Genomic DNA, 27657 nt, shown 5'->3' on the forward strand with positions numbered 1-27657 from the left:
TCTTCAGCATGGTCTTCTCTATTGCAGAGACTTTCAACTGAACTTTGATTTATTGTACCCTCATTTCCAAGATTTGTTTGGTTCTTTTTCAATAGCTCTAGCTTCTTACTGAATTTCTCATTCATAACCTGTACTGACTTCCTTAATTCAGTTGTTTTTCTGTGTTCTTTTAGAATTCCTTGATCATTTTTGTAATCATTCTTTTGAATTCTTTATTTGGCATTTCATCCACTTCAATATCTTTGTAGTTAGTTGCTGGTGAATTATGAACTTTAGGAGGTGTCATGTTACCTTATTTTTTCACATTTCTTATATTCCTGTGTTGGGTTTTATGTATCTGTTGGGATGGATTTCTCTTTCACTCTTATGTGTGGGCCTTTTTAGGACACAGACTTCTCTTGGCAATGTGTTCTGGGATATTTCCAAGTGGGTTTTATAGTATAGTTTTCCTGGTAGTTCTTTGGTGATAAGTAGCAGATTTTGATGCAGGATGAATTGTGTCAGAGATTGAGGATCCCACTTTCCCTGTAGGTATCACCAGAGTGGGGTCCTTCTTGTAGATTCAGCAATTGTATTGTACACAGCAGGGTATGTGGGGTATACCCCCCATGACTGTGCTCCTATGCTTAACAACTCTGTATATTCTAAAGGGATATGGGTGTGGATCTAGATTGAAACCCTTTGTAGGTGTGGTACCCTCAGTTTTTGTGTTAATTTTGTTTTTGTTGTAGGAGTAGATGTCCATGAGTGGGACCTAGAGGCTCCCTCATTCCTCAGTGGGGCCTGGTTGGTTTGGGGTTTTTGTTTCTCCTATTCTTAGTATTAAAGTATTACTGAAGTTTGAGCACATTTAATTTTTGTGTGGAGCAAGGTGTGCTGTCTCTTGGCTGGGTTTTGGATATAGCTCAGCAGTCTCTACCCTGTGTTCTCACAGTGTCCCAGTAGATTCTCAGCACCTTGCATAAAGGAGGAAGCAAATAACAGCAGTGAATGATATATACCATTAAAATAAATACCATGTACCTACTAAGACATCTATAACACGAATTACCACAAAAACAGGAATGGCAGGGTTAGCCACTGCTAACAGTAAAAACAAATAGCTGTGAACTAGATCTGGCATTAAAGTAAATAGCAGGTGTCAACCCTGCCAACCATAGTGCTAATAACTGCAACAACATGAATGATGGGGGCAGGAATTATATAAACCACATAGTTCCAGAAGATGTAAAAAATACAGTTCATTAAGGGAAAAGAAAATATGGGAGGAAGGTAAGAGAAAATTTAAAATGTTCAAAATGTGAGAAGAGATGTAGTCAGTGATGCCTACCAAAGGAGAAGGAGAAAAAAAAAATAAGTAAAGAGAATAAGAATTGGCTATTAGAGGGAGAAGAAAGGAGAGAAAAAAAAACAAAACAGAAAAACTTTAAAATGTTTAAATATGAGAAAAAAAAGAAAGAAGTGTGAGTGTGTGTGTGTGTGTGTGTGTGTGTGGACCCACTGATCAGCACAGCAAGACTACCAGAGGGGAGAAGGAAAAAAAAATCAATGAAAAATGAAAGAACTGACTCCACTGAGGTGGTCAGAAAAGGACAGATGTTCAGAGTCTATGCCAGTTAGCCTTTTTCCATTTCTTCTTGGTTCATGAACCTAACCTTAGAGCAAGGGTTGGGGGCTGTTAAACCTGTCCTCTTTTTACGTTGCTCACCAAGCTGCCAGTTGCAGTGGCCAGGACCTGAAGGCGACTGAAAGAACGCTCGGCTTTCCTTCTCACCAGCATAAGGTAGGGTGGAATGGGAAGTACAGTTGTTTGGAGTTCTGCCAGTGCACTCCCAGGGTGGGACTGTTGTAGAGTCCTAAATGGGAAGTTCTGGTGGCTGGGGGTTAGCTTTAATCAGGTCTTTGCTACTGTGTTGAGTGGCACCTGCTTCAAAGAGATTAGATCCAACATACCCCTAGAGTCAGGCACATGCTCATCTCTGCTGGATGTCAGCATCTCAGGGGCCTCCTGTGAATTCTATCTGGGGGGTCAGGGAGCCAACCCTCCACAGGTCTCTCACTCCACCACCCAAGAATGTGGCCTTTCCAGACTCAGATCCTGAGTGTAATCACAGTTTTCCAATCCTCTTCAGCTAGTCATGTGAGCCACCAGATTCAAAGGGACTTAAGTCTCCCTGGGTATAATCTCCTCTGCCTGTTTCAATCACATTCTGTTCGGTAAACTCAGGGCCACACAATAGGCCCACAAGGTATGGCAACATTTGCTGCTCCCACAGCCAAGCTGCAGTGTGGTCTTCTCAAGATGGTTCCTTGCTTACCAGTTGAGAAATAGAGTGCTTTTCCAAACACCAGCTTACTGTGTAGCCTCTGGTTCAGCTAAGTTCTGAGACCTTCACTGTTCAACAGGTTTGTCCCACGTGTATCTGTTACCTGTCTCCTCTGCAGTGAACTAGTGCTGCCACCACCACAAGCTTGGTTCCAGTGTATTCTTTTCTTTTTTTTTTTTTTTTTTAATGTTTTTTAGTTGTTAATGAATCTTTTATTTTATTTATTTATATGTGGTGCTGAGTATTGAACCCAGGGCCTCACACATGCCAGGCAAGCACTCTACCACTGAGCTACAACTCCAGTTCCTCCAGTGTATTCTTTATTGTCTTTTGTTCAATGAACTTGAATTTCTGGGTCTCTAAGAGTTTGACTGTCTAATACTGAATTTCAGTGAATTTCCTCTTTCACCACCTTGCTAAAATTCAAGCAGTATTCCTGTTGCTTGAATCTCAAGTCATGGAGCAATGGAAATGCAGCCTTCCTCTCATTCATAATCCTGAATCTCCCACAATACTGTCATGATTACCAATACTTGATAGGAAGTCTTGAAATCAGGTAGTAAATCCTTTAATTGTACTGTTGGTCTTTAAATAAGTACTTTGGCTATTCTAATTTTATTGTTCTTTTAAAAATTATTTTGGGCATTCTAGGTTGTTTGCATTTTCATATCAACTTTAGAATTAGTTTATCAATACCCATGAAAAACCTTACTGGGATTTTTATTTGGATTGTATTGAATCTATAGATTAATATTTCATTAATATTAGTTCTACTTCATAACTATATTATATCTTTATATAATTTCTTTCAACAATGTTTGATTATTTTTAATGAAGAGGTCTAACTTGTCTGCTATTAAGTTTTTTCCCTAAGTATTCCATATTTTCTGGTACATTGTACAAAGAATTTAAATTTGCCAGGTACGGTCCGGCACACCTCTAATCCCAGTGACTCATGATGCTGTGGCAGAAGCAAGGCCACTTAGGAAGAGCTTCAGCAAAACCCTGTCTCAAAATAAAAAATAAAAAGGGTGGATGTAATTCAGTGGTAGAGTGCCCCTGGGTTCAATCCCTAGTAACAGAAAAAAATATACATATTTACAAAAGCAGAGTCGATTACTGACGAGTATAGGAGCAGAACTGGGAAGACCTGAGTTCTCGTCCCACCCCTGCCACTTGTTAGTTGTTAGCCTGTTTCCTTGTGATAAAATGAACTAAATTATCTGCTCTGGCCATCTCTCAGTGTGCCTATTTCAAGTGACATCATGAAAACATTCTCACAGATTCTATGAGTTAATATATCAATATAGCCATTTCTCTATTTGCCTTAATTCTTATGACATGAATCAGATATTTCTAAATTAATTTAGGAACATGATTTGTAATCTGCTGGCTATAGCAGCAATTGAGAGCCAGCTCTGACAAAGTCTGTGAGCTCTGTGCTCATTTTGCCTAACAATGGGAAGAAAAGGTCATAAAAATAGGAACAGGTTCTGCACCTGTGACAGAGCTGATGATTTGAGAAAGTAAGACCATAATTCTAGAGCAGTGAGTCCTTGCTCTAAAAATTTCTGTGACGATGGAAATGTTTTATGTCAATGTTTTCCAGTATGGTAGTCCCCAGCCCCACAGGACTACTGAAATGTGACTGGTACCACGGAGGAAATGAATTCTAAATTTTACCTAATTTTATTTAAATTTAAATAGCCGCATGTGAATAGTAGTTACCATATGGAACAGTGCAGCTCCAGAGCAAAAGTAAGATATGGATTTGTTCGACAATGTTACAGTTCTCTAACTTTTCTCTTAGAGCCAACAAGAAAATTGACTTTGTTATTTTGCAATTCTAATGCCTTTTACCCCAAATCAAACAAAATTTTTATAGTATGGCTTTTGATAATGAGAACCCAATTGCCACTTTGTAGCAATACAGACGAAACCAACAAAATGTGAAGGCTACATAAACAAAAAATTCCTTTGTTTTATACGTTTACCCAAAAAGATAGTTACTTTTTTGTCTTTAATATTAAAAAGCAGGGACTGAAAAGGAGTAGGTGCCCGTGAGTGGTGGTGGCCCCTCCTACCTTGCATTCTCTGCTCTCCGGCTTATGCACTGGTGCAGGTAGAGATACTCCTGAGGTGCACTGGTGGACAGGGTGGGCTGCACGTGGTTGGACACAGAGGGCTCGAATGTGAACAAAGTTGGCTGGCTGGAGTGTGATGGGGCTGAGGATTTCCGTTCTCGGAGCAGGTGATGACTGGAGCTGCTGAGCTCAGCTGGAGAAGAGCGGGGGCCCTGACTGGCTGAGGAAATGTTTCTCAGGGAGTCTGTGAAAAGGAGAAAATTCTGTGAGTGAAGAAGGCAGAAAAGGTATCCTTACTCTAAAGACGGCTGTCAGAGGAAGGCAAAATGTTAAGACCGGAAGCACTGATCTGGCAGCAGCATTCACTGCCTCACATACCTGCTCCCTCTCACCTCCCAGGGAGGAGGGCTGGGGCCTCTAGGCCATCATGGTGGAGTGAGAGATGCTCTGTACCTCTGTACTGCTCCTGGAGAACACTGCCTATCACAAGCTGGGCCTGACGGGCTACACCTCAAGAGGTATGGCTACCTGTGGTCCAGAAGTATGATCCTGGGTGCAGGTAAGGTTAGCCTCTGGAGCAGAGTACCATAGCCTTTCTCCTCAGTGGTTGCTTCTATTGTGGTCACTACCCTCAAAGCTATGCTGGTTTTGTTAAATGAGGCACTACTTACTGAAGACTCATTAACTGAGACCCTGGACTGTGTCTTACTGTCTTAATAATAAAAGCACAAATGTACTTGGAACTGTCCCTTCAGACTGGACCCCGGCTCCTCCAGCCTGCTCTTGTAAGTCCTCTGAGGACAGCTAGGTTTCCCACTCCCCACTGCTCTCTGTCCATTGGTCTTTCTTCCTCTCTTATCTTAAACTCTCCTGTGTTAGAAAGGAAGTGAAGTATTAAGGACAGATAATAGTCTAGAGTGCTACACCCCAAGCCAAAGGTATTATTCATGTGGTTGGCTAGGCTTAGTCCAAATTCCTTAGCATAACATACAAGGCCTTTCAGAGTCTGACCTATTTCCTGCTTTTCTCCACCCATAAACAAGGCATATGGAAGCATCATCAGTCCCTGAACATAACAGCCTCTTATAATTCTTTGTTTTGGTTTATGCTGTTCCTTCTGCCTGGATTTCACTTTGACTCTCCTGGCAAATGCATATGCAGACGTTAAGGCCCTGCGTAGACATCACAATTTCTCTGAAACCTTCCTGGACTGGTTTTTCTTCTGGGTGCCAAAAGTACTTGGTTTATGCTTCCATTATATCCAAGGTCAATCTGTTTCCTTGTCTAGCCCATGGATTTTTATGAATTGTGATTGTGATGTTTATAGCCTCAGCATTTGCCTAATAGAGGTCATGCATAGAAGGTTTTTAGTCCATGACTGCAGAATAAGCAAAGACAATCATTTAGCATTCAAAAAATTTCAACAGTGAAACTTTCATTCCAACAGAATATAGGGTTAAAGATGGAAATCCAGGTGATGTGCTCTCTGGTGGGGTGATGTTTTGGTGGTGATAGTGGTGGCTTTCTAGTGTTATTCAAATCATACCAGAGGGGACACAGGCCTTTATCTGACCTATTTCTGGCTATGCCCTTCTCATGGCCCTAGGCAGGTCCATCACTCATTAATGCTCCACCGTTCTCATTTCTCTCCAGTCATTTCTGATGCTGGGAAGGACGTCTTTGCCAGTCTACAGAGAAAAAGCCAGTGGGCCTCTGGGGAATAACTGTTCCACTGACAGCTGTACTGACCTCCAAAATGAATTCCCATTACAGGTTGTGTAGTGACCCAGACGTTTGTTAACAAGATCAATGGCTTTATTACTCCATTAAACTTGCAACATGAACTCTCTAATAGGAGGGAGAGGGTTTATGCTAGGGGACACAGCAGCCACGGTCCTAGGGCAGGAACACAAGCTGCTGCCTGAGAAGACACAAGGGAAGAATGAAAAGAAAACCTCTGTTTAGGTCCTCCATGCTCTGGTCTTTAGCCCACTCCCATGCCTCAGGATTCAGCTCTAGCCTCTCTCACAGCCTTGCTCTAACCCTGGAGCCTCTCCAGGGGTAATCCCGTCTACTCCCAAACTTCCTCCCAACCTTCCGTCACCACCAGTGTGATGACAACTCTCAAACCTTATCTCCAGCTCAGTTCTTCTGGGGCTCCCTATTGTAATATCCCTCCACCTGCTGGACTTCTCCATTCACATGTCCTACAGGCAGGGCGGCTCAACAGTTTAAACTTAACTCATCAAGTCTGTGTCCCTTCTCAGTGAAACACATCACCTCCAATCAGCTCTCTAAGCCCAGGCCCCATCTAGGCCTCTCCCTTGTTCCTCAACAACCACATCATGGTCACCTCACTGCCCTACTTAAAAATCTTCACTGGCTTCCTGTTATCCTCAAGATGACTTACAGAGTTCTTTCTCTCTCTAACACCACTCTCCTGTTTTTTTCTTCAACCTTGTTTCTTACCAGTGCTTCCTTATGCTTCAGAGGAATGCCAGAACACAGGAACCTGTCTCTCGCCACTCTGTCTACCAGGCTGTGAATTCAGTGAAGGCAGATGGTCTCTTTTGTAGTGATTTTATTCCCAGTACAAGCCCAGTATGTGACACAACTCAATGAGTATTTGTTGATCAAACTCTACTGAGTAAGTCACTAGTCCCTCAGAAATATTCACTGACTTCAGAATTTTAAAGAACATTCTGTCACAACCTGCTTATTCTGTATCTGAGTGTCCATGACAGCTCTAACATGACAGCTGAAAAGTCCCAAATGTCCATCAACTGATGAATGCTAAACAAAATGTGATACACCCATACAGTGGACTATTATTCAGCTCTATAAACAAATGAAATGATCTTCAAAATAGTGTGCTAAGTGAAAGAAGCTAGTCACAAAAGACCACGGATGGCATGATTTAATGCACTTGAAATTTCTGGAACAGGCAATCCAGAGAGACAGAAAGTAGATTAGTGATTGCCGGGGAGTGAGCACAGGGTAGTGGGAATGGAGAGTATGGGTCTTCTTTTGGGGGTGATGAAAAATTTCTAAAAATATATTATGGTGGGGCTGGGTTGTGGCTCAGTGCTAGAGTGCCTGCCTACCACGTGTGAGGCACTGGGTTCAATTCTTAGCACCACATAAAAAATAAATAAAGATATCGTGTCCATCTACAACTGAAAATATATTCTTGTTAAAAAAGTAGATTATGGTGATGGCTGCACAATCCTGTGAATATACTAAAAATCACTGAACTGTACACTTTATATTTTGGTACCAGGGACTGAATCCAAGGTGCTTAACCAATAAGCCACATCTCTAGTAGCCCTTTTAATTTTTTATTTTAAGATAGGGTCTCACTAAGTTGCTCAGCCTGGCCTTAAACTTTCAATCTTCCAGCTTCAGCTTCCCAAGTCACTGGGATTACAGGCTTTGGTCACTGTGCCTGGCTTAACTGAACACTTTATTTTTATTTTATTATTATTACTTTTAATATTTTTGTTTTAGTTGTAGGTGGACACAATACCTTTTATTTTTTTAATTTTTATGTGGTGCTGAGGATCAAACCCAGGCCCTCATGCATGCTAGGTGAGCGTTCTACCACTGAGCCACAACCCCAGCCCAACTATACACTTTAAATGGGTGATTTCATATTATGTGAAATATATCTCAGAGCTATAAACACACAGTTGGATGATTCTTCTTGATAAAATTAAATTATCACATGACCTAGCAGTTCAACTCGTAGGTATAGATTCTTGAGAAATGTAAATGTACATCCACAAAAAAAAAATTGCACACCAATGTTCACGGCATTATCCATAATATCCAAAAGTAGAAATAATCCAAATGCCCATCAACTGATCCATCAATAAAATGTGGCATATTCTTTTATGATGGAATATGGAATATTATAAAGCAATAAAAATAAAACATTGATAGAAGTTACAACATGTATTAATCTTGAAAACATTATGCTAAGGATAAAGAAGCCAGATTTTATCATAGAAAATGTCTATAACTGTTAAATATAGAGACAAAAAAAGTAGATTAGTGGTTGCTTAGGGTTAGGATAAGGGTGAGAGAGTAGGAAGTAAGTGCCAATCAGCATGGGGTTTCTTGTTGGAGTAACAAACATGTTCTACCATCAGCGATGAATTGATAAGGACAAAGTGGTATGTATACACAACTGAGTTCTACTCAGCAATAAAGAAGAAAGAAATTATGTCCTCTGGAGGTGAATGGATGGAACTGGAGAACATCATGCTAAGTGAAAAAAACCAGACTTAGAAATTCAAGGGTCAAATGTTTTCCTCATATGCAGAAGCTAGAGGGGAAAAAAGGGAATTAAAAAAAAAAAAAAAAGACAGGGGGATCTCTTAAAAATAGAAGGGAGATCAGTACAGGAAAGTAGGGGATCCAAGGGGAGAAAGGCATGGAAAGGGGAAGAGTTGGGGAATAAAATAGACCAAATTATGCTCCATGCATGTACACTGAACCCTACTTTTATGTATACTTATAATGCACCAATGAAAAAATATACATGTAAATAAATAAAAAGACTACCAGAAGAGTAGAGGAAAGGAACAGGGGGAATGCATAGGAGTAAATTATGTGTATATTCAATACAATGAACCCCACTATTATGTATAATTATGATGCACTAATAAAAACATAAAAAAAAAAAAAAAAACTCCTGACGCTATGCTGGGTGCAGTGGTGCATGCCTGTAATCCCAGCCAACTTGGGAGACCGAGGCAGGAGGGTTGCAAGTTTGAGGCCAGCTTCAGAAATTTAGCAAGACCCTAAGCAACTTAGTGAGACCCTGTCTCAAAATTTAAAAAAGGTATAGGGATGTAGCTCAGTGGTTAAGCGCTCCTGGGTTCGATCCCTGTTACCCCCCCCAAAAAAAAAAAGAAGCTCTAAAACTAGATCGTGGTGATGACTACATAACTCTATGACCAAAACTCATTGACATGTACACATACATATAAGTCCTTTACAAACTTCATGCCGCGACAGGAGTCGTGACACCAGGAACCCAGGCTCAGTTCCCTCACCTTCAGTTCCTCCCTATGCAGTTAGAGGGTAAGCCCCGGCCTGCCTATCTGTCTCATCCAGTTGTTTGAAGAGGTGAATGAGATAAGGGTGTTGAGACCAAACTTGTGCACATGTAAAAAATGTTAATAGGATTTGTTTTTACTGCCTGGGTATCCTTTTAAGGGAAGAAAAAACAATGATAGTGATAAAACATTAAATAATGTGTGCCTGGGCTGTTTCTGGTATTCTGTTTCCAAGGCTGTTATAATGATGTGTCTTGGGTCATTAGGAAGGTCAGTAACACAGCAAGAAGAAAATGGAGGTTTCCAGACTCCTGGCCTGGGTTTCTATCCCTAAGTCTAGACTAAAGATAATGCCTGTGAGTGCCTGAGTCAATTTGTTTTCTTTTATGCAGGGTTTTATTTTTTCCCCTTTCTTCCTGGCTTTTTTTTAAGGGCCCTACAAAATCACTCCCCTTCCTTTCCACAACCACCCCTGGGAAGCCTGCCCAGCATACAAACACTCCCCCCACCTTCTTGCAAAAGTCTAGAACAGGAAAGCTCTGAAGGATTCGCAGAGGAGCGGAGCCCAGCCCAGCCCAGCCCTGCCCAGCCATCAACTGGCTAATGATAACAGGAGCAGGAAAGGGGAGGTTGGCGGGAGTTTCTGGAAAAGATGACTGGCCAAATAATGACTAGTTCCCTTATCTCAATGCCCTTTTTATCTTTATCCCTTCCCCAAAATACTCCCCACCCTCCAGCCTCAGTGGGTCTCAGGACCCATAAAAAGGTGGGTCAGAGAACATGGTGGAGCCCAGCTGGCTTCGGAGCCTGTGTTAACTCCTAGCTCTGTAGCCCAGGACATGTTAATAAACTTCTTTGATTCTCACTTGTCCAAGAGGGATAAAGCATACTTCGTAGGGCTGCTGTGAGGATTAGAGATCATTTTATGTAAAGCACTTTTGATACTTGGCTGTTCTTGTTGCTTCTATACCTAGAGTACCCATGGAGCTGGTCAAGAACACGGTACTGAAGAGATATGAGTTGCATTCTAAGCCCCAGTGGGTACTTGGAAGGCAACCATCAACTGTTTTAGTTACAACTATACCCTGTATAGATGTTACATGGAAGATTAATAAGAACCACAAGGCCCATATTGACTATAATAATCACAAAATCATTTACTATGCACCTACTATGTGTTCCTAGTTACCCTGTGAGGTAGATATTATCTACCTTACACACACACAAACACAGTGGATGAAGAAACAGGCTCAGAGAAGTAACTCTGGGGTCACACAACTAGAAAGTTGCAACGCCTAGATTTGAAAAAGCTCTCTGTCTTCAAATCCAATTCTTTTCACCTGCATAGGGGAAGGAGTTTCCTAAAAATCCCAATGAACTGAGTGGTTATAGCCTTGTAGGAAACAGAGCCAGGTAACAGAATAAGTCTAGGACTAGGTCTACTGCCTAGTGGCTGAGTGAATTTGGGCATGCCATTTCTTCTTCCTGGGTCTTATTTTCTCTATTTATAAAAGAACTTGGATTAGATCAAGCATACACATCAAAGTTATCTTTGAGAGCAGATCCCAATAAACAGTTAAAAATCATATTTACATGAGATTTAGATTAAGATCCAGTGGTTTGGTTTTAATAATCAGTGGTTCTTGATTCCAGGGCAGAAGTGGAAGGACTAGGGTTTACTTAAAGCTCAATGGCAAAGCAGCCTCTGAAGGCTAAGAGAAAAAACAAATGCTTCCAAAGACTTTTCTTTATATCATTAATTATAAATTGAAAACCATGTCCTCACTGGTCCTTCCTGCCTATGGCCAAGCAAAGTGACAGTGTGAAGCAGAAAGAATCCTGGGGTGGACTTCCCAGAAACAGGGAGTCCCGGTGTGGAAACTGGACTTTCTTTGTAAACCTCATTTTCCACATTGTCAAATACCGAAGGGGAGTTTTTGAGGATTTCCTGAGATGAAATAGAGATAAATGATAATTATCAAATACTTAAGAAATGATTGCTGGCTCGAGCTCTGCCCCATCATTTATCCTTAGAAGTGAATGGTGGTAAAATTCTAAGGGTTCTAATGGGGAGTGTAAGGGATCCCACGAAAACCACACCGGACACGGGAAATCACATAAGGGAGTTTATTAAGCAAACAGAGTGTCTCCCTGCAGGGTAAGACTGATGAAAGCATTTTGAAAACAATGGTAGAGGGGTGAGTACTTTCTATAGAAGGTTAGTTGAAAAGGAAGGATTAGAAGGGTAGAGAAGTCTAAAAACAAAAAGGACACTGACAGGTGCTGAGGGCAAGGCTGGGTTAGTAGCTCCAGGTCACTTGAACTCACAGTCACAAGTTTGAGATTATTAGCGCTTTTTATTTTTCATTTTGAGACAGGGTCTCCCTAAGTTGCTGAGGCTGGCTTTGAACTTGCTGTCCTCCTGCCTTGGTCTGCCAAGTAGCTGGGGGACTACAGGTGTGTGCCACTGTGCCTGGCTCAAGTTTAAAATTATTTAAGAAAGAATAAATCTCAAAAATGTTTAGTGCATGTCAAAATTAAAGGAAGAACTCATAAATTTGGGGCAAATAAAAAATGTCTTCACTACACGGTGACTCACACAAAGTGGCAACTGGAATCAATTCATCACTAGCTCCCTCCCGCCAGCCCCCAAATCTCCCATCTCCAGCTGGAGACACAGTGGCCCACAAAGTGAGACTACTTGTTCAAGGCCACACAGTGGACCAAAGTGAATCCTAGAATCAGAATTCAGAGCTCCTGGTCCAGGACGTCTTTCCCTAAACTAAAAGAAAGTTGTATCATTGTGAATGAGGATTTGTTCTCATGCGTATCTGGATCAAGTCATGAGTCTCATGAGTCTAATCACTAGGACTCTGGCTGGCTGGCTGGTTATCTTGCTGTGAGTTTATAGTGCAACTCACATTTGCATGGCAAACAAACATCTGCTGGATCAAACTATTAAAGACTAGTATAAATAATTATCCAAGTTCAAAAATATAAGTTTCCTAGTGTTTATTAAAACTATAAAGCGGAGGAAGAAGAAAGAGGCTACAGAGACAGGAAGTAACATGAGATCCTGTGAGACTTTCTGCAACTATAATTCCCCATGCTCCTCCAAGGAAGAACCTGAGAAAGAACATCTCAGAGCTTGGGAGAGCCAAGTCAGAACATCCTGACCTTGGTGCATATGATCTCATGGTGTACTTAGCAGAAATTGATTCTGTGAAGGGCACATAGGAAGGGGAGTGGATGGCTGTAGCTTACTGTCATGACACAGTCCCTGGTCACAAATCCTTACAGAAATTTGCCCTGGAGTATCTATTTTATTTTAGTTTTCGGTATCAGGTATTGAACCCAAGGGCACTTAACCACTAAGTTGCATCCTCAGTCCTTTTTATGCTTTATTTTGAGACAGGGTCTCACCAAGTTGCTGAAGCTGGCTTTGAACTTGCAAATCCTCCTTTCTCAGCCTCCTGAGTCACTGGGATTACAGGTATGTACCACCACACCTGGCTGTAGCATTTCATTTTAGAGATGCAAATGCCTTGCCTTCCATCAGGCCTCTAGTTGGAATTACTCAGGCTTTCTGTGACTTCTTTATAGTGTTTCATTTTGCCATTTACTCTAGTGGGAGTTCACAAATATGTCACATAAAATGAGGCAGGGAGCTGTTAGAAGTTGGGATTTAAACCATCCCTATTTCTCTGACAGTGTGTATCACAATGTTCTATGCCTAGTAAACACTTGGATTTGAACAAGAAGTGTTTAATAAACATACTGTGGCAGTAAGACAGAATCCTTGCTCCTTGGGTCAGAAGCATGAATGATTAGCTGCAGAATCCAAAGGTCAACTGTTCTTGGTGGGAAAGGAATTGTTCTCACTTAGTAAGGTTTCCTGGGTTCTATGTTTCTCTTTTTGGATAGCTGGTCTATATTTAGCCATGCACTGTTTTATTCATGAGGATCAGGTTGCAATCTCTGTTCTATCCTTACCTGACCATACCTACCATACACCTCAGTTGTGGCAGATTTCTCTCCTGCTCCCTGTGTGGGCTTAGGTTGGTTAGGTGGTCCCCCTCAAAGAGTTCATTCATACTTGGAATTGAGTATTCTTGTCATTTTCTTAGGATCATAAACATTTACTCTAGGCACTATTATAGGAATTGCAGGTCAGCCCAAAAGCATGGATCTTGTTCTTGTTCTATGTGCTGAACTGTGCAGTCGAGAAAACTTAGGGAGTAAGAAATGCCACCGCCCCTGCACACAGGTGCTCCTCAAATGGTAATTCTCCCTCAGCACTCCATTGTAAAAGGAACCTGGTATGTGAAATCTTGAACTCCATGTTCCCAAACCTTCAGGGTTTGACCAGAGCCAGGATCTGTCTCGGGGTGCAAATATGGCCTTTGGGGTGGAGGGCTGCAGGAGCAGAGAGCCTGGGAGGCCCTGTCTAGCAGCTGGCAGTTTGTTCTCCACAACTGAAACCAGTTCTGCTGCCACAGAAATCTCCTGGATTCCCATCTGTAGCTTCCCTACCCATCCTTCAGTTTTGCCTCTTGATGTCACAGCATCTCTACGAAGATCTAATATTTTTAAAAAATTGATTCCTAAGTGTTTTATTTATTAATGCTATTGTGAAAGGAATTTTTTAAAAATTTATCTTACAATTACTGTTCTCAACTCTGACTTTTCCAACAACCCTGAAAAGTTGGCTCGGAAAAATAATCTTTACAAATCCACTTAACATATGAAGAGACTGAGCCTCAGAGAAATGATGTCACTCAGTGTTATTGAGCTATTAGGAAGTACCTGAGCCAGGACGGACAGTAAGGTCTCTTTCATACCAAGGTGAGGGCTCATTCCATTATGTGGCTCCATGTGAAGATTAGAGGGTAGATGAGAAGTATATGCTCTATAAGTCACAAAGAACTACACGAATATCCACAAAACTATTCTCATATGACTAATAAAGAAACCACAGCCTGAGAGATCTTTCCTGACCATCTGACCTAAATAGCTTTCCAGTCACTCCTTATCACATTACCAAGCCTTATGTTTTATCAAAGTACTTATTGCTGTCATGTCAACATTTTGTTTTTGATCTGTCTCTCTGCACTTGATTATAAGCTCCTGAAAGAGTCTAAACCCTCTATGTCCTGTTCACCACTGATGATGCTCCAGTGGCTATAAAAACATCCCTCTCAGACCTCCTGATGTGGGTAACATAACTGACAAACCTAGTTGCCAGTTTGCTGCATCCCCTCAACTCTCCACGTTCACAGGATGCACTTCCTGTGAGCTATTCCCATCTAGTGGTAGCAATACAACACAGGCCTGTGAGACACGGGACTTCTTTAACAGAAACCTTGACTGGAGATTCCGCACTGACGTGGTTGAGCCTGTCTTAGCACTGTGTTGCAGCCCGATCCTCCTTCCTGCCTCCTCTCCTTCACAGCGTCAGCTCTGAAAGTGTTCTCTGCTTCTCTGGTTCCCTTCCTTAGCCTTGCAGCTGTTTTACTGAGTAAATCTCTTGGCATGTCTAAACTTTTCTTGATGTCTACTCTTCAAACCAATATACCCAGTGTCCACAACAGGGCTTGATGAACAAATGATGACCTCTCTTCCCCCTCAAAGTGTACCCACCGATGGTGGAGTGCCCAGATGGCCTCTCAGCTCTGTTTATGTGGACTCTAGTGGGCACAAAAGCATCTCTCCCAGATAGAGAGAAAACTGAAGCTATGGTCTAGTCAATGGCAAAAGCTGGCACAGTTTGAAACTAAAGGCAGTAAGAACTCTGTGATGCCCTTTTAAAGGAATCCAAGGAAAGAATCAATATGTGGTGAAGGCCAGAGATGGCCACCACAAAAGAACAGAGATGGCAACGAATCTCTTTCAGGTCTCTGTCCACACACCAGGCATTGTGACTGTTTGAGACAAATACTATAATCTAGTATTTTAAGGTATGGCTTAATAGTTAAGAGCTTGGACCCTGGGGCCAAACTGGGTTTGAAATGTGGTCCCTTTACTTACTAGCTGTGTGAATGAGGGAGAGCAATTTGACATTTTTGTGACTCAGTTTCCTCAGTTGTAAAATGAGAATGATAAAAAGTATCTACCTCATAGGATTGTATGCAGTGGCGCATGCCTGTAATTCTAGCAACTTGGGAGGTTGAGGTTGGAATATTGCAAGATTGAGGCTACCCGCAGGAACTTAGCAAGACCCTGTCTCAAAATAAAATAAAAAGGACTAGGAATGTAGCTCAGGGGTCAAGTGTCCCTGGGCTCTATCCCTGTACTGCAAGAGAAGAAAGTAAGAAGCTTAGAACACTGCCTGTTACATGATAAACTCTTATTAGCTTTTATTATCAGTAGGAATGGATTTAAAGAGACACCTTGGGGCTGACAATGTAGCTTGGTGGTAGAGCTCTTGCTTAGTAAGCAGGAAGCCCTGGGTTTGATCCCAGCACAGCAAATAAATAATAAATAATTTAACAAGATGATGAGACACCGTTGTTTTGGAGTACCTCAATTAATGCACCTCAAATCAGAGAAATCAGCAGGGTTTATTTGGTATATATATTAATCACACACTCCAGTACTACAAAAGAAATGTTTTTGAGTTTGGGCAAAAGAGAGTTAGGGTTAATTATGCTATCATATGATTTGGAGAGCAGCATGATATTCAAAGGGCTGGTGAGAGCTGGGTGGTGGCATGTACCTGTAGTTGAATTACTCTGGAGGCTGAGGTGGGAGGAATGCTTGAGCCCAGGAGTTCAAGACCAGCCTGGGCAATATAGAGAGACACTGTCTCAAAACGAATAAGAAAACCAAAGGGCTGTGAAGATGATAATGAAGGTAGCAACAATTAGTCATACATTCAACTGATATTTAACATTTATCATGTACTAAACATTATGCTGTCTGCTTTAAATAAATTCTTATTTAATCTTCATATCTTGTGAAGAATGCTTCATTTTTATGTTGTTGATTCAGAAGTTTATACAGAAAAGTAAACTAATTTACCTGAGACTGTGTTAAGACTGAACCCATCAACCCCCCCACACATAATATAATTATAATGCATTAGATAAAATAATAATAGGAGACCAGTAGAGTAAGCAGATTGGGGGAGGGAGGTGGAGACAGAAAGAGAAGGTAATGGAGAATGAGACTGATCAAATTATGTGATATGCATGTACAAATATGGCAAAACAAATCTCATTATTACATAAAATTATAATGTACTAATATAATTTTTTTAAAAAAGACTGAATCCATAGATTGAACCCATTATTGTGAGTTCAAGTGTTTCTATGATTCTAAGACCCTATGTATTAAATTGGCCTTTTATGCATTTATATATGTGTATATGTGTGCATCTACATGAGCACTTTATAAACAACACAGCCTTATTAAACAAATATGATAGTCTGTCATCACCAACATCATTTGAAACACTAATTGACAATCAAGCAACCTGGATTTTCATTCTAGCCTTGCCGATTAGCTGTATGTTACTGAATTAGCTTCTCTCTTGACCTCTGGATATGTTGTCATTTGAGGACTATGGAACTGAACACTCTCTAAGGATACTTCAAGATCTCAATTCTAGAAGTTTCCCATACTATGTAATCTATTCCCTTCTGTCTTGGCTGGGTGTTTTGGCCAATATGATTCACCATCCATAAAAGAATTTTATTTACTGACTCACCCAGAAAAGGGGTGAGGAGGTGGCAAACAAAATCAAACAGTAGACACATAAAAATAAAATGTAGGTCATTAGCATAACCTCATGACTTCAGCCTAGTTATTAGTACATCCTCCATTTTGAGTTTTTCTTTGTTTTACACCACAGCAATTTTATACCATTGTTTCGATATTTAGAATTTTGGATAGTTTAGTCTCTAGCTCCTATGAATAAAGTTAGAATGTTTTTGACTTTTTTTTTTTCCCCTTCTGAAAGTTTCTCAAAAATGACAATATGTGGAAATAAGTTGGAAGGCTTAAAACAAATTTTGTATAACTATAACTATAAACAAAGTTATAGCTAAACACTATAACTAAATAATTCAAGTAAATTATTTGAATAGATACTTATTGTTTGCTTGTTTCATTTTTTTTATTTTTTAAATTTTTTGGTTTTTTTTGGTACCAGCAACTGAATCCAGGAGCACTTAAATACGGAGCCACATCCCCAGCCCTTTTCATGTTTTGAGACAGGGTCTCACTAAGTTGCTGAGGGCCTTGCTAAGTTGTCGAGGCTGGCCTTGAACTTGCAATTCTCTGGCCTCAGCCTCCCGAGTTGCTGGGATCATAGGTGTGCGCCACCAAGCCTAGTGAACAACTATTTTTTATCAGGTCTCTTCTAATGTGGTAGAGACAGACAGACTGAAAAGACAGAAGGAGACACGTTCTCACCCTGTCTTTCACACATCTCCTCCCCTATTCCCAAACTCTGCGTTCCAGTTCAAAAAACCTTTCCCAGTTCCCTAAGCCTCTGAGAACTCAAAATAGCTCTTCAGAGAGGAAGCAGGAGAAGCTTGAATTAATTGAAAAAATGCTGAGCTGACCAGACTTACCTTGATTTGTTAAATCTTCTATGTCTATTACTGGCCAGATGGAGCCTTTGCTACTGAAGCTAAATTCAGAAATTTTTAAAAGATCAGATTTTCACACTTGCAGTTAACCTCAAATTCTGTATCTAGTAGGTACATGATGGCAGAGAGCAAGACATGCTTCAATTAAAAGCAGGTAAACTTTGTGAAAATGGAGGAGGCAGAGTCACTAAGGGTGACTGGAGAACAAAACAAGGCTCAGGAGCTCACTGAAAGCAGGTCTGTGTCTTGTGCTCTTCTCTAGCCCTTGACTCTAGGACAGGACCTGACAAAAACAGGTACTCCCTGGTGTGTGCTGAATGAGTGAACACAGAACAGAAACTGGGGCATCACCTAGAAATGTGGGCAGGAGTCCAAGGGAAGCCTGTTTGGGAGAAGCAGAAGTGGATTTTCTTCAGAAATTCAGGCAGACACCCCACTGGCAACAGAAGTTTTCCAGTGGGCAGTGGGCTCCGGCCACAGTCTAAGGTCTAGGAGACTCTGGTGGATGAAGGGGTTAAATAAATGCAGGATAGGGTCCAGTCCTGGGTGGAATTCAAGACAACAGGCAGGGTAATAGTGCAGAGACTGAAAAACAAGAAAACGAGGCACAATTCCAGGACTGACCCTAGCTGACACACAAGAGCAGGTCTAGAACTGAGCCAGAGGGACAAATGATCCCAGAGCACTGATGTAATACAAGGGTGCAGGGTGGGCCTGAATCTGGGGGTAGAATTCAGAGGCCTTGAGACATGAGTACAAAAACAGAGGCTGGGGACTAGCATCACTTCTAGCCCACTGTTTCCAGACACTTCCACTTTACGAATGAGTTACAACACTGCCTCTTTGCTTCTTGATCTGTGCTCTTTTAGAAAGGGCCGCATGGGGTTGCCAATTTTTAATGATGTGGACAAACTGCTGTTTACTAGGACTATCACTTTACACACACATAAAAGAACATGTTACTGTGTGCACACATACAGAATCTCTGAACAAAGGGGAGTTTTAATATCTGATTACATTTAGCTTTATGAAAACTGACACTATCTTCCTCTTCATATTTTTCATTTTGTTGTAGATGAAAAAAATTTTCATAGCTCAGCACTGATCTGTGGGTCCCTGTTTTGAAATATCTGCCACAGGCCAAGATTTTCACACTGTGTTCCAGCTTTCCCAGGCAAGCATGGGAAAAGAGGAGGGGTGGGCACTGGGTACAGCTCTGATTTGCAGCACCGCACCCTCCCTCTCCCCTGCAATCCATAGCTGCTTCCACTCACATGTTTCATATACTCAGTTCCACATAAGATCTGGTTAAAAAGCAATACTTAAAATCAGGTTGGAAAATCACTCCTAGTTTAGGGTTAAAAAAGTGAAATCTTCTCACTGAATCAGTAACAAAGATGAAATTTAAAACCAGGCCTTTGCAATTCAGATGCTAGAGAAAGACAGTCATTATCTACTGATTTTGTAGCATTCAGAATGAACCCTGATTTGTAATAGGACATTTAGCCATAATCAAGATCCTTCAGGGGTCCAAGATGAACTTACTACTAAATACAAAGTTCTAATTCTACTTCTAGTCCCAAATCAGAGTTAGATTAGGCTTTGGAATCTGGGCTGGGACCAATTCGAAAATCATTTATTGCCTTCCTTCACTAGGGATAAGAAGAAGCCCTCAAAGAACAAACCAACAAACAAAAAAAGAGGGGTGGGTGGGTAAAGAGGAGGCGGATCTCAAGAGACATCAGGGAGCCATTCAAAACTGCTGGTGTTGAGGAGTTGGACAAGACACTACCTTCTCTAACAGTCTGTGGGTTCTGGCAGGTAACACTAGACTTGATCTATGCTGGCTGGCTGGGAAGGCGAGGGGAAGTGTCTGGTATAAAAGGCAGAGCAGGAAGAGGGATCAAGGCTTAGGATGAAGACAGCAGGGTCAGGTTTCTCCCTGTCTCTTTTTCCTCCTCCAGAGTCTGGACTTCCCTGAAGGTCAGGGTTGGGGCCTGTTCCAGGACAATGCAGAAGAGTCTGTGGGGATTTTATGGAGTTCATGTTCCAATTCAAGGCCTGCTCCGGGGGTGACTAGACCCAGCTATAAACAAAAACCAATGAGCAAGCAAAAGATTTAGGAGGAAGGTCTGATGTTTCAGGGTTAGCTAGAATAACACTTTTTTTTAAGGCATGAGGATTTCAGATCTGGCTGGAAACTGGTCTGGATGTTTATTTTCCTCATTGTCTCAGTGGAAAAAAAGGGTGGGTGATTCAGACAGCAGCCTCCGCCTCTGGGCTGGGGCCTGGGTCAGTCTTTTTTGCTCTGCAGGAGACAGTCTGGGTCCAGGGAGACGCTCCTCTCACCTCCCACACTTGCTCTCAGCATCCAACACGGGTCCCAGAAGAGTTGGGAGTCTGATCTCACTTAAAAACACCAGGATCCAGAAGGCAGGGGAGGGTATGGGGAGAAAAAGTCCTTCCCAGGGATGAGAAGAAAGGAGGGTGAGGTCTCTGAGAAATGCTGCCTCCCTCCCCATCCTGCTCTGACCCGATTCTCCCCAGCTCACCCACTCACTTTTCATCATAGGAAGGACAAAGGTCATCAGAAGGCATCACAGTGAACTGAGCTGAGCTCCACTGTAAGCCCTCCCTGCTGGCAGAAGCCCAGAGAAATAAGGGGTCCTGACCTACAAGGCACCAAGCGTTCTCTCCAGAGAGGAAGGAACTATTTGAAGACAACCCCCTGCCCGGTAACATTCTTCCAGTGGATGCTTAAGATTTCCCCAAAAGCATCCCTATGGGTATTGCCTGACCCCCAGATAAGACCTAGGACTTAAAATATTCTGCTGAGGACTAAGTTGGGAAACACAAGGATTACCAGAAATTTAAATATTTACAAAATATTTAAAGGGGACAACCTCACAAAACTTCTAGTAGAGAAAATGTGGGGAAGAGTTAAAGAGTAGTTGATTGGAACTCTGGGAATTTTTCATTCCATAGAATTAGGCATGTGATTACTATGAAATTCTCTTCAAGGAGTTCAAGAAGAAGGAAAAGGCTTAAACAGTGGAAAGGATATGGAGGAGGTTCTGGCCTTATATAAAATCTTCAAGAGTTATAAAACAGGGCTGGGGTTGTAGCTCAGTGGTAGAGCTCTTGCCTCGCATGTGAGAGGCACTGGGTTCGACCCTCAGCACCAGATGAAAATCAGTCAATAAAATAAAGGTATATTGTGTCTATCTACAACTAAAAAAAATAAAATAAAAATAAAGAGTTATAAAACAGGGCTTTGATGAGTTAAACTCCCTGGGTTCAGATTCAGTGATTTGCTGGCTACTCTAAGATCTAAGACCATGTTACCCTGCTAATTTAGCCCTCAGAGATTAATATTAATGTGCAACAGCACTTTATTTTCAAAGCAGTCAGTTCTCAGTGATTGAAAAACATCTTACTGCTCTTTCTTCTTGCTACTCTGTGACTTAGACGCAGTCATAGTAAACAGGTCTGTGAACAGGGGTTAGGACAAATGGCCGTAGAATGGAGTGAAAAGCCCTGGTGTCCATGCCCAGCAGCTCTGCTTTCTGGCAGTGCCTTTGAACTTCAGTTTTCTTACTTGTGCAATAGGAATAATGCCAGCAGCCCTGACTATCTCATTGTGTTTCTTTACACTCGAATCAGACTGTAGAATGATTTGTAGACTGGAAAGTTCTCTAAAAATGCCAGATATTTAAATCATATTCTGTTTCTCTTCTACAGATATAACAACTATCTTTACTGCCATAATCACTACATGGAAAACAGTACAGCGGGCAGCTACTGTTCACACTGTGTACCTATACATTTTCCTAGCTTTACTTGTGTAACCTCCCAACAACTCTGTGAGGGAGCATCAACTCTATTTACAGAAAAAAACAGAGAGGTAAAGTCACATTTTACATAATACAGCAAGTTAGTAGCTGCTCTCAAGTCTCAGTAAGCCTGCCATGTGATAGTGGCTATGCTGGGATAGCCACTGAATAAATGGAGGAGGAAGGGGATAAAAGGGAAGACGTCCTCGGCTTTGAGGAGTCAAAGGTTTTCCTAACAGCGGATGATCCTGAGCACATGAATAATTCATCAAAGCTCTTTGCTGAGAGCTGGCTCTTTTTGTGCGTGGCACATCTGGTCAGGGATAGCTGCCCACGACTGGGCCACAAATGTGAGGACTTGGACCTGCTTGCTGGTAAACAAAACTGAGAGCATCTTTCTTTTTTACTCTGAGGACTGAAGGCTATTTTGATTCCTAGAGGGAGATAGGGTTCTTACTTTTGTCTGCATGCATGCATCCCCTTCCCCCACAACAGACACCATGCACGTGATATGAAATCTTGATATATGTTCTTGGGAGTTGCTTTTCCTTCTTGAACATCATCCCTGATTTCCTTTTGGAAAGAGTTCTCTATCAGAAGGTTGGTATCTCCAGCCTTATGTCGATATTCAGACTCAGTTTCACTCCTGGTCTGGTCTTGATCCTGCAGGTTTTATCCTAAACGTTTTGGCTGGAATATGTGAGGAATTGGAGGGTGGCAGTAGAAATAAGAATCTGGGGGTGGTAAGAAAGTTGGAAAAAAAAAAAAAGATAGACTCCATCTGCCACAAAAACCCTTCCAGCTGAAAGTGAAAAACAAGTTTTTCAATGGGTCCCATCACAACCCTTAAGCAAAAGAAAGAAAACAAAGAAAAAAGGAGTATCTGCTTGCAAGAGGATCCCATATGAGGAATCTCTTTACAGGACCGGGCAGCAAGCAGGGATTTTGGATCAGACAACTCCAGGGAATACCCTAACATGGAATGCAATGTGCATAGTCCTTTGGTTGAGTGCTGCTGCGGGGTCTGAGGTTTGTCTGGATGCACCCATGCAAGAAGCAGCAGCACCGGGATGAGACCAGAAAGTATTTTATCCCTACTCTATACCAGGAAACTGAGACTTTGATCAGGTGACTTGCTCACGTGGTCACAGAATGGCAACATGAACCAGGCATCTTCACCCCAGCCTACAGACAGACTGAAAGAACTGGAGAACTGATTAATGCCCTAGAAGTTACTAAACTAGGAATACTGCAGCCCACAGACTTGAGCAATTTGGGGTGGTGAGGTGGCAAACCTGGGCCTGCTGTTGGGCCCCCAGCGGAAGGGGTTTGGGAGTATTCCCACTTTCTATGGAGTACACAAAGGGACAAAATATCTGGACTTGGTTTTGGCAGGTATTCATATTCAAGGATGCTAAGATCAAAGAGACATCATGTTATAATGCAAAGTCAGACCTAGCTTAGACGAGAATACTGGCTTTGTCATTTTCTAGCTATATGGCCTTAGGTCAAATTTTTTGCTATCTCGAAGGATTACTGAATTTTTAGTGGCAGTTTATTTCGAGCCTCTTCTTTCATAAAGTAAATGGTCACTATATAGCTACTGTTATTTCTTTTTGTGACTGCTGAGCTTTAGGGGTCAGTCCAGGGTGCCCCTCACCTAAAAGCAGGTGCTGACCCCAAGTCCCAGGTGAGTAGGTTGTTCTTAACATGCCCCGCCAAAGAGAGCAGAGTTGCCTCAGGGTCTAGGTGGGCTGATGATAGTTGGGTAGTGTCCTAGCCTAGCCCAAATTAGTGGTAAGTGGACAGAGAGGATCTTCAAGTCCTGGAGAGTCAAAGTGCAAGGCAGTGTAGAAAAAGTAGAGTGTCCTTATTTGAAAAGGGAAATGAAATTGACAAAGTGATTAAATGAAATAGGTTTTTGACCAAAAGTAGGTAATCAAATGTTAACTTCCTACTTCTCCTCAGATCCCAACTCTCAGCTATGAAAACACTGACTGGGTGATTAAACTGTAAGTCCTGACACCTGGAGGTTTTACATGTATAATTCACTCTTAAGAAAGCTGTTAAATTAGAACATAACCCATTAAACATTAAATGACTGGCTCTTTTAACACACTAGATTCTCCTGTGAGAGCAAGAAAAGCCTATTGTCTTTCTCGGGAAGACTGCACAAAGAACCCTAAACCTATGTCAGACAACTAAGACCCTTGCTCTGGTAATTAAACTATCAGACGTCTCATAAAATGATCCCTTTAAACCAAAGGCTTAAGGAAGTCTATCTTTTAGTGAACAAAGTTGTAACACCACCCTCCCACTCTGTCCCTCCTGGAGCTGGTGGTGCCCTGCTGCTGCCTCTGACCTTGGTGATACCTGAAACGACACCCTCTGTGACTGTGGTTACACCTGTTCCTCTACCAGGCTGTGAGTTCAACACTGGAACCCTACTGACCATCTCCAGTCTTGCTGGCTATGATGGAGACTGGCATGGAGTAGTGCTCATAAAGGTTTCCTGAGTGAAAGAGCAAATAATAATGTGCAAACAGAGAAGTGAATCTTCCTACCAAAGAAAACAAGTCCAGAGAATATCATCTCTACATTTATATTATATTTAAATCCTACAGAGTAAGATTCAGACAATATCTTTTAAATATGTGATTTTTTTTTTAAAAAAAGACATTTGCCTCAAGGATTATTTTTATCTCAAGAATATGTTTTTCTTGGAGGACATACCTCTAATCCCACAAGGAAATAATTCCATTAAAATAAATTTGCTATTTCCTAAAAATTGAAGGTACTTTAAAATCGATTTCTTACATTTATAAAAGCTCTGAGATTGGTGGGTTTGTGGAGTTTTTGCTTTTGCCTTTTAATTCCTTTACTCCCCTCACCAGCTCCCAAATAAGCACACTTTACTTTTCATCAGGAACAAATAAAGGGTGTTATGGTTTGGATGTGAGGTGTTTCCTAAAAGCTCAAGTGTGAGACAATGAAGAAGGTTTAGAGGAGAAATGATTGGGTTTTAGAGCCTTAACCCAAGTGTATTAATCCCCTGATGGAATTAACTAAGTGGTAACTGAAGGCGGGTAGGGTGCCTGGAGGAGGTGGGGTACAGGGGGTGTGCCTTTGGGGTATATATTTTGTATCTGGGTCATACGGTTGGTTATTCTATGCTTAGCATTTGAGAAAACTGCCACGTTGCTTTCTGCAATGCCTGTACCACTTTACTTTTCATGAGCAAAGTAAAGGTGGGACATCTGAGCAATGTGTTTCTCTACATCTTGCCCAATACTTGTTCTTATCCATCTTTTAAATTATACCACCCTAGCAGATAGGAAATTGCTGTGGTTTTGATTTGTACTTCCCTAATAGCTAAGGACACTCAGTATCTTTTTTATGTACTTATTAGTGATTCCTATATCTTCTTTGGAGAAATGTCTATTCAGATTCTTTGCCCATTTTTGTGTTCATTTTTAGGACTTTAAAATGAATTTTAAAAATTATTAATTGTCCATATGCATGAACTACAGTGTGATAATTTGATATATGTACACAAAGTGTAGTGATAAAATGAGAGTAGTATTTCTACCTTCTTAAATATTTAAAAAATTTTTTAATTAACTAGTAATAAATGTATTTATGGGATACAGTGTGATTATTTCAGTACATGTATATAATATAAATTGATTAAGTTAGGGTAACTGATGTTTTGATCTCATTATTACCTTGTATTTGGAGTCTTTGAGTGTCTCTCTTCTAGTTATTCATAAAATAAATAATAGGCTATTGTGAACTATAGTCACCCCACTGGGATGTAGAATTTATTACTCCTACCTAAATGCGTTTTGGAACAATTATCCAACCTCCCTCTGTCTGCCCTCCTATCCTTCCCAGCTTCTATAATGACTATTCTACAAAATCAGTAGATACATTTCCATCCACCAGTAATGAACTTAATAAGAGAGAAATTGAAATCAGGACAGCAAAATAATTCATAATAGCTATAAAAACCATAAAACAATAACAACACAAACCCTAAGACTATATTTAACTAAGGAAGGAAAACACTTCAACAATAAAAATTCTTTAAAAAAAATCTTATGAAAGAAACTAAAGAGAACACACACACACAATGGCAAGAATCCCATGTTCATGGATTGGAAGAATTAATATTGTTAAAATACCCATACTACACAGAAGTTTACAGATCTCATGCAATCCCCATCAAAATACCAATGACATTCTTCACAATGGAAAAATATTCAACACTGAAAAAACAAAGCAAAACAAACCGTAGGAAAAAAATCTGAAAATTAATAGGGAGGCACAAAAGACCCCAAGAGCCAAAGCAATCTCAAGCAAAAAGTACAAAACTGGAAGTATTCCAACACCTGATTTCAAGGCATATAACAGAACTATAGTAACTAAAACATCAAGGGGCTAGCATAAAAACCAGTATAAAGATAAAGAGAATAGAGATCTCTGAAATAAATCTACAAATCTACAGTCAGTGAATTCTCTACAAAGGTTCCAAAACCAAAGAGGAAAAAGGACAGCCTCTTTACCAAATGGTGCTGTGACCAATGGGTATCTCTATATGCATAAGACTGAGATTTCATCCCTACCTCTTACCCTGTACAAAAATCAACTTAAAATGTATCAAGGACCTACACAGAAGACGTGAAACTCTGAAACTACTAGAGGAAAACTAGGGAGACACTCCAAGACATTAGTATAAGCCAGGCACAGTGGTACACATCTGTAATTCCAGCTACGAGGAAAGTTGAGGTGGGAGGATTGCAACGTCAAGCCCAACCATGCCAAGCTGGTGAGACCTTGTCTCAAAATAAAAAATGAAAAGGGATGGGGATGCAGCTCAGTAGTAGAGTACCTCTGTGCTCAATTCCCAGGACTGTAGTAACACACACACACATTTGTATAGGCAATGATTTTTTTTGGCTATAACCCTAAAAGTGTAGGCAACAAAAGCAGAAACAGGCACAAGGGATTACATCAAACTAAAAAGTTTCTGCATAGCAAAGGAGACAATCAACAGAGTGAAGAGAAATCCTGCAGAATGGGAAAAAAAAGTTTTGCAAATTCTTCATTGATGAAGAACTAATATCCAGAGAATTTGCCATGGGTGGTGGCACATACCTGTAATCCCAGCGGCTTGGGAGGCTGAGACAGAAGGATTGTGAGTTCAAAGCCAGCCTCAGCAAAAGCGAGGCACTAGGCAAATTGTGAGACCCGATCTCTAAATAAAATACAAAATAGGGCTGGATGTGGCTCAGTGGTTGAGTGCCCCTGAATTCAAACCCTGGTACCACCCCCAACAAAAAAAATCCAGAGAATTTAAAAGCTTTATTTGAAAACTGAGTTGTCTTGTTGTTGATCTAAAATGAGTTCTTTATATATTCTGAATTCTGATAAGATGTAAAGATTTGAAATTTTTTTTTCCTATTCTGTGGGAGAAATTTTTAAAAAATATTTTTTAGATGTTGAAAGACCTTTATTTTATTCATTTATTTGTATGTGGTGCTGAGAATTGAACCCAGTTCCTCACATGCTAAGTAAGTACTCTACCACTGAGCCACAACCCCAGTCTCAGAAAATTTTTTTTTTAAAAGCTCTTGATTTCTAAGCCCTAAATCAGAATTATGGACTCAGCACATGTAAGTTAAAAAGGAAAACTTTTTCAGGTGATTCTGATGACTGCCCTCCCACCAGGTTTGGGAATCAATGATCTAACCCAG

The 27657-nt window shown here is 41.0% G+C and overlaps 1 protein-coding gene across 2 annotated transcripts in view; it reads right to left on the reverse strand.

The window, feature by feature from the left end:
* Positions 1–27657, reverse strand: part of Gab2 (GRB2 associated binding protein 2) — a 188441-nt gene that overhangs the window by 24382 nt on the left and 136402 nt on the right. For both annotated transcript variants that reach the window (XM_047519264.1, XM_047519265.1), the window contains exon 3: positions 4412–4655. In XM_047519264.1, coding sequence (XP_047375220.1) covers positions 4412–4655 — 244 coding nt within the window. The remainder of the gene's footprint in view (positions 1–4411; positions 4656–27657) is intronic.

Source organism: Sciurus carolinensis, chromosome 11 (assembly GCF_902686445.1).
Source record: "Sciurus carolinensis chromosome 11, mSciCar1.2, whole genome shotgun sequence".
Classification (NCBI taxonomy): Eukaryota; Metazoa; Chordata; class Mammalia; order Rodentia; family Sciuridae; genus Sciurus; species Sciurus carolinensis.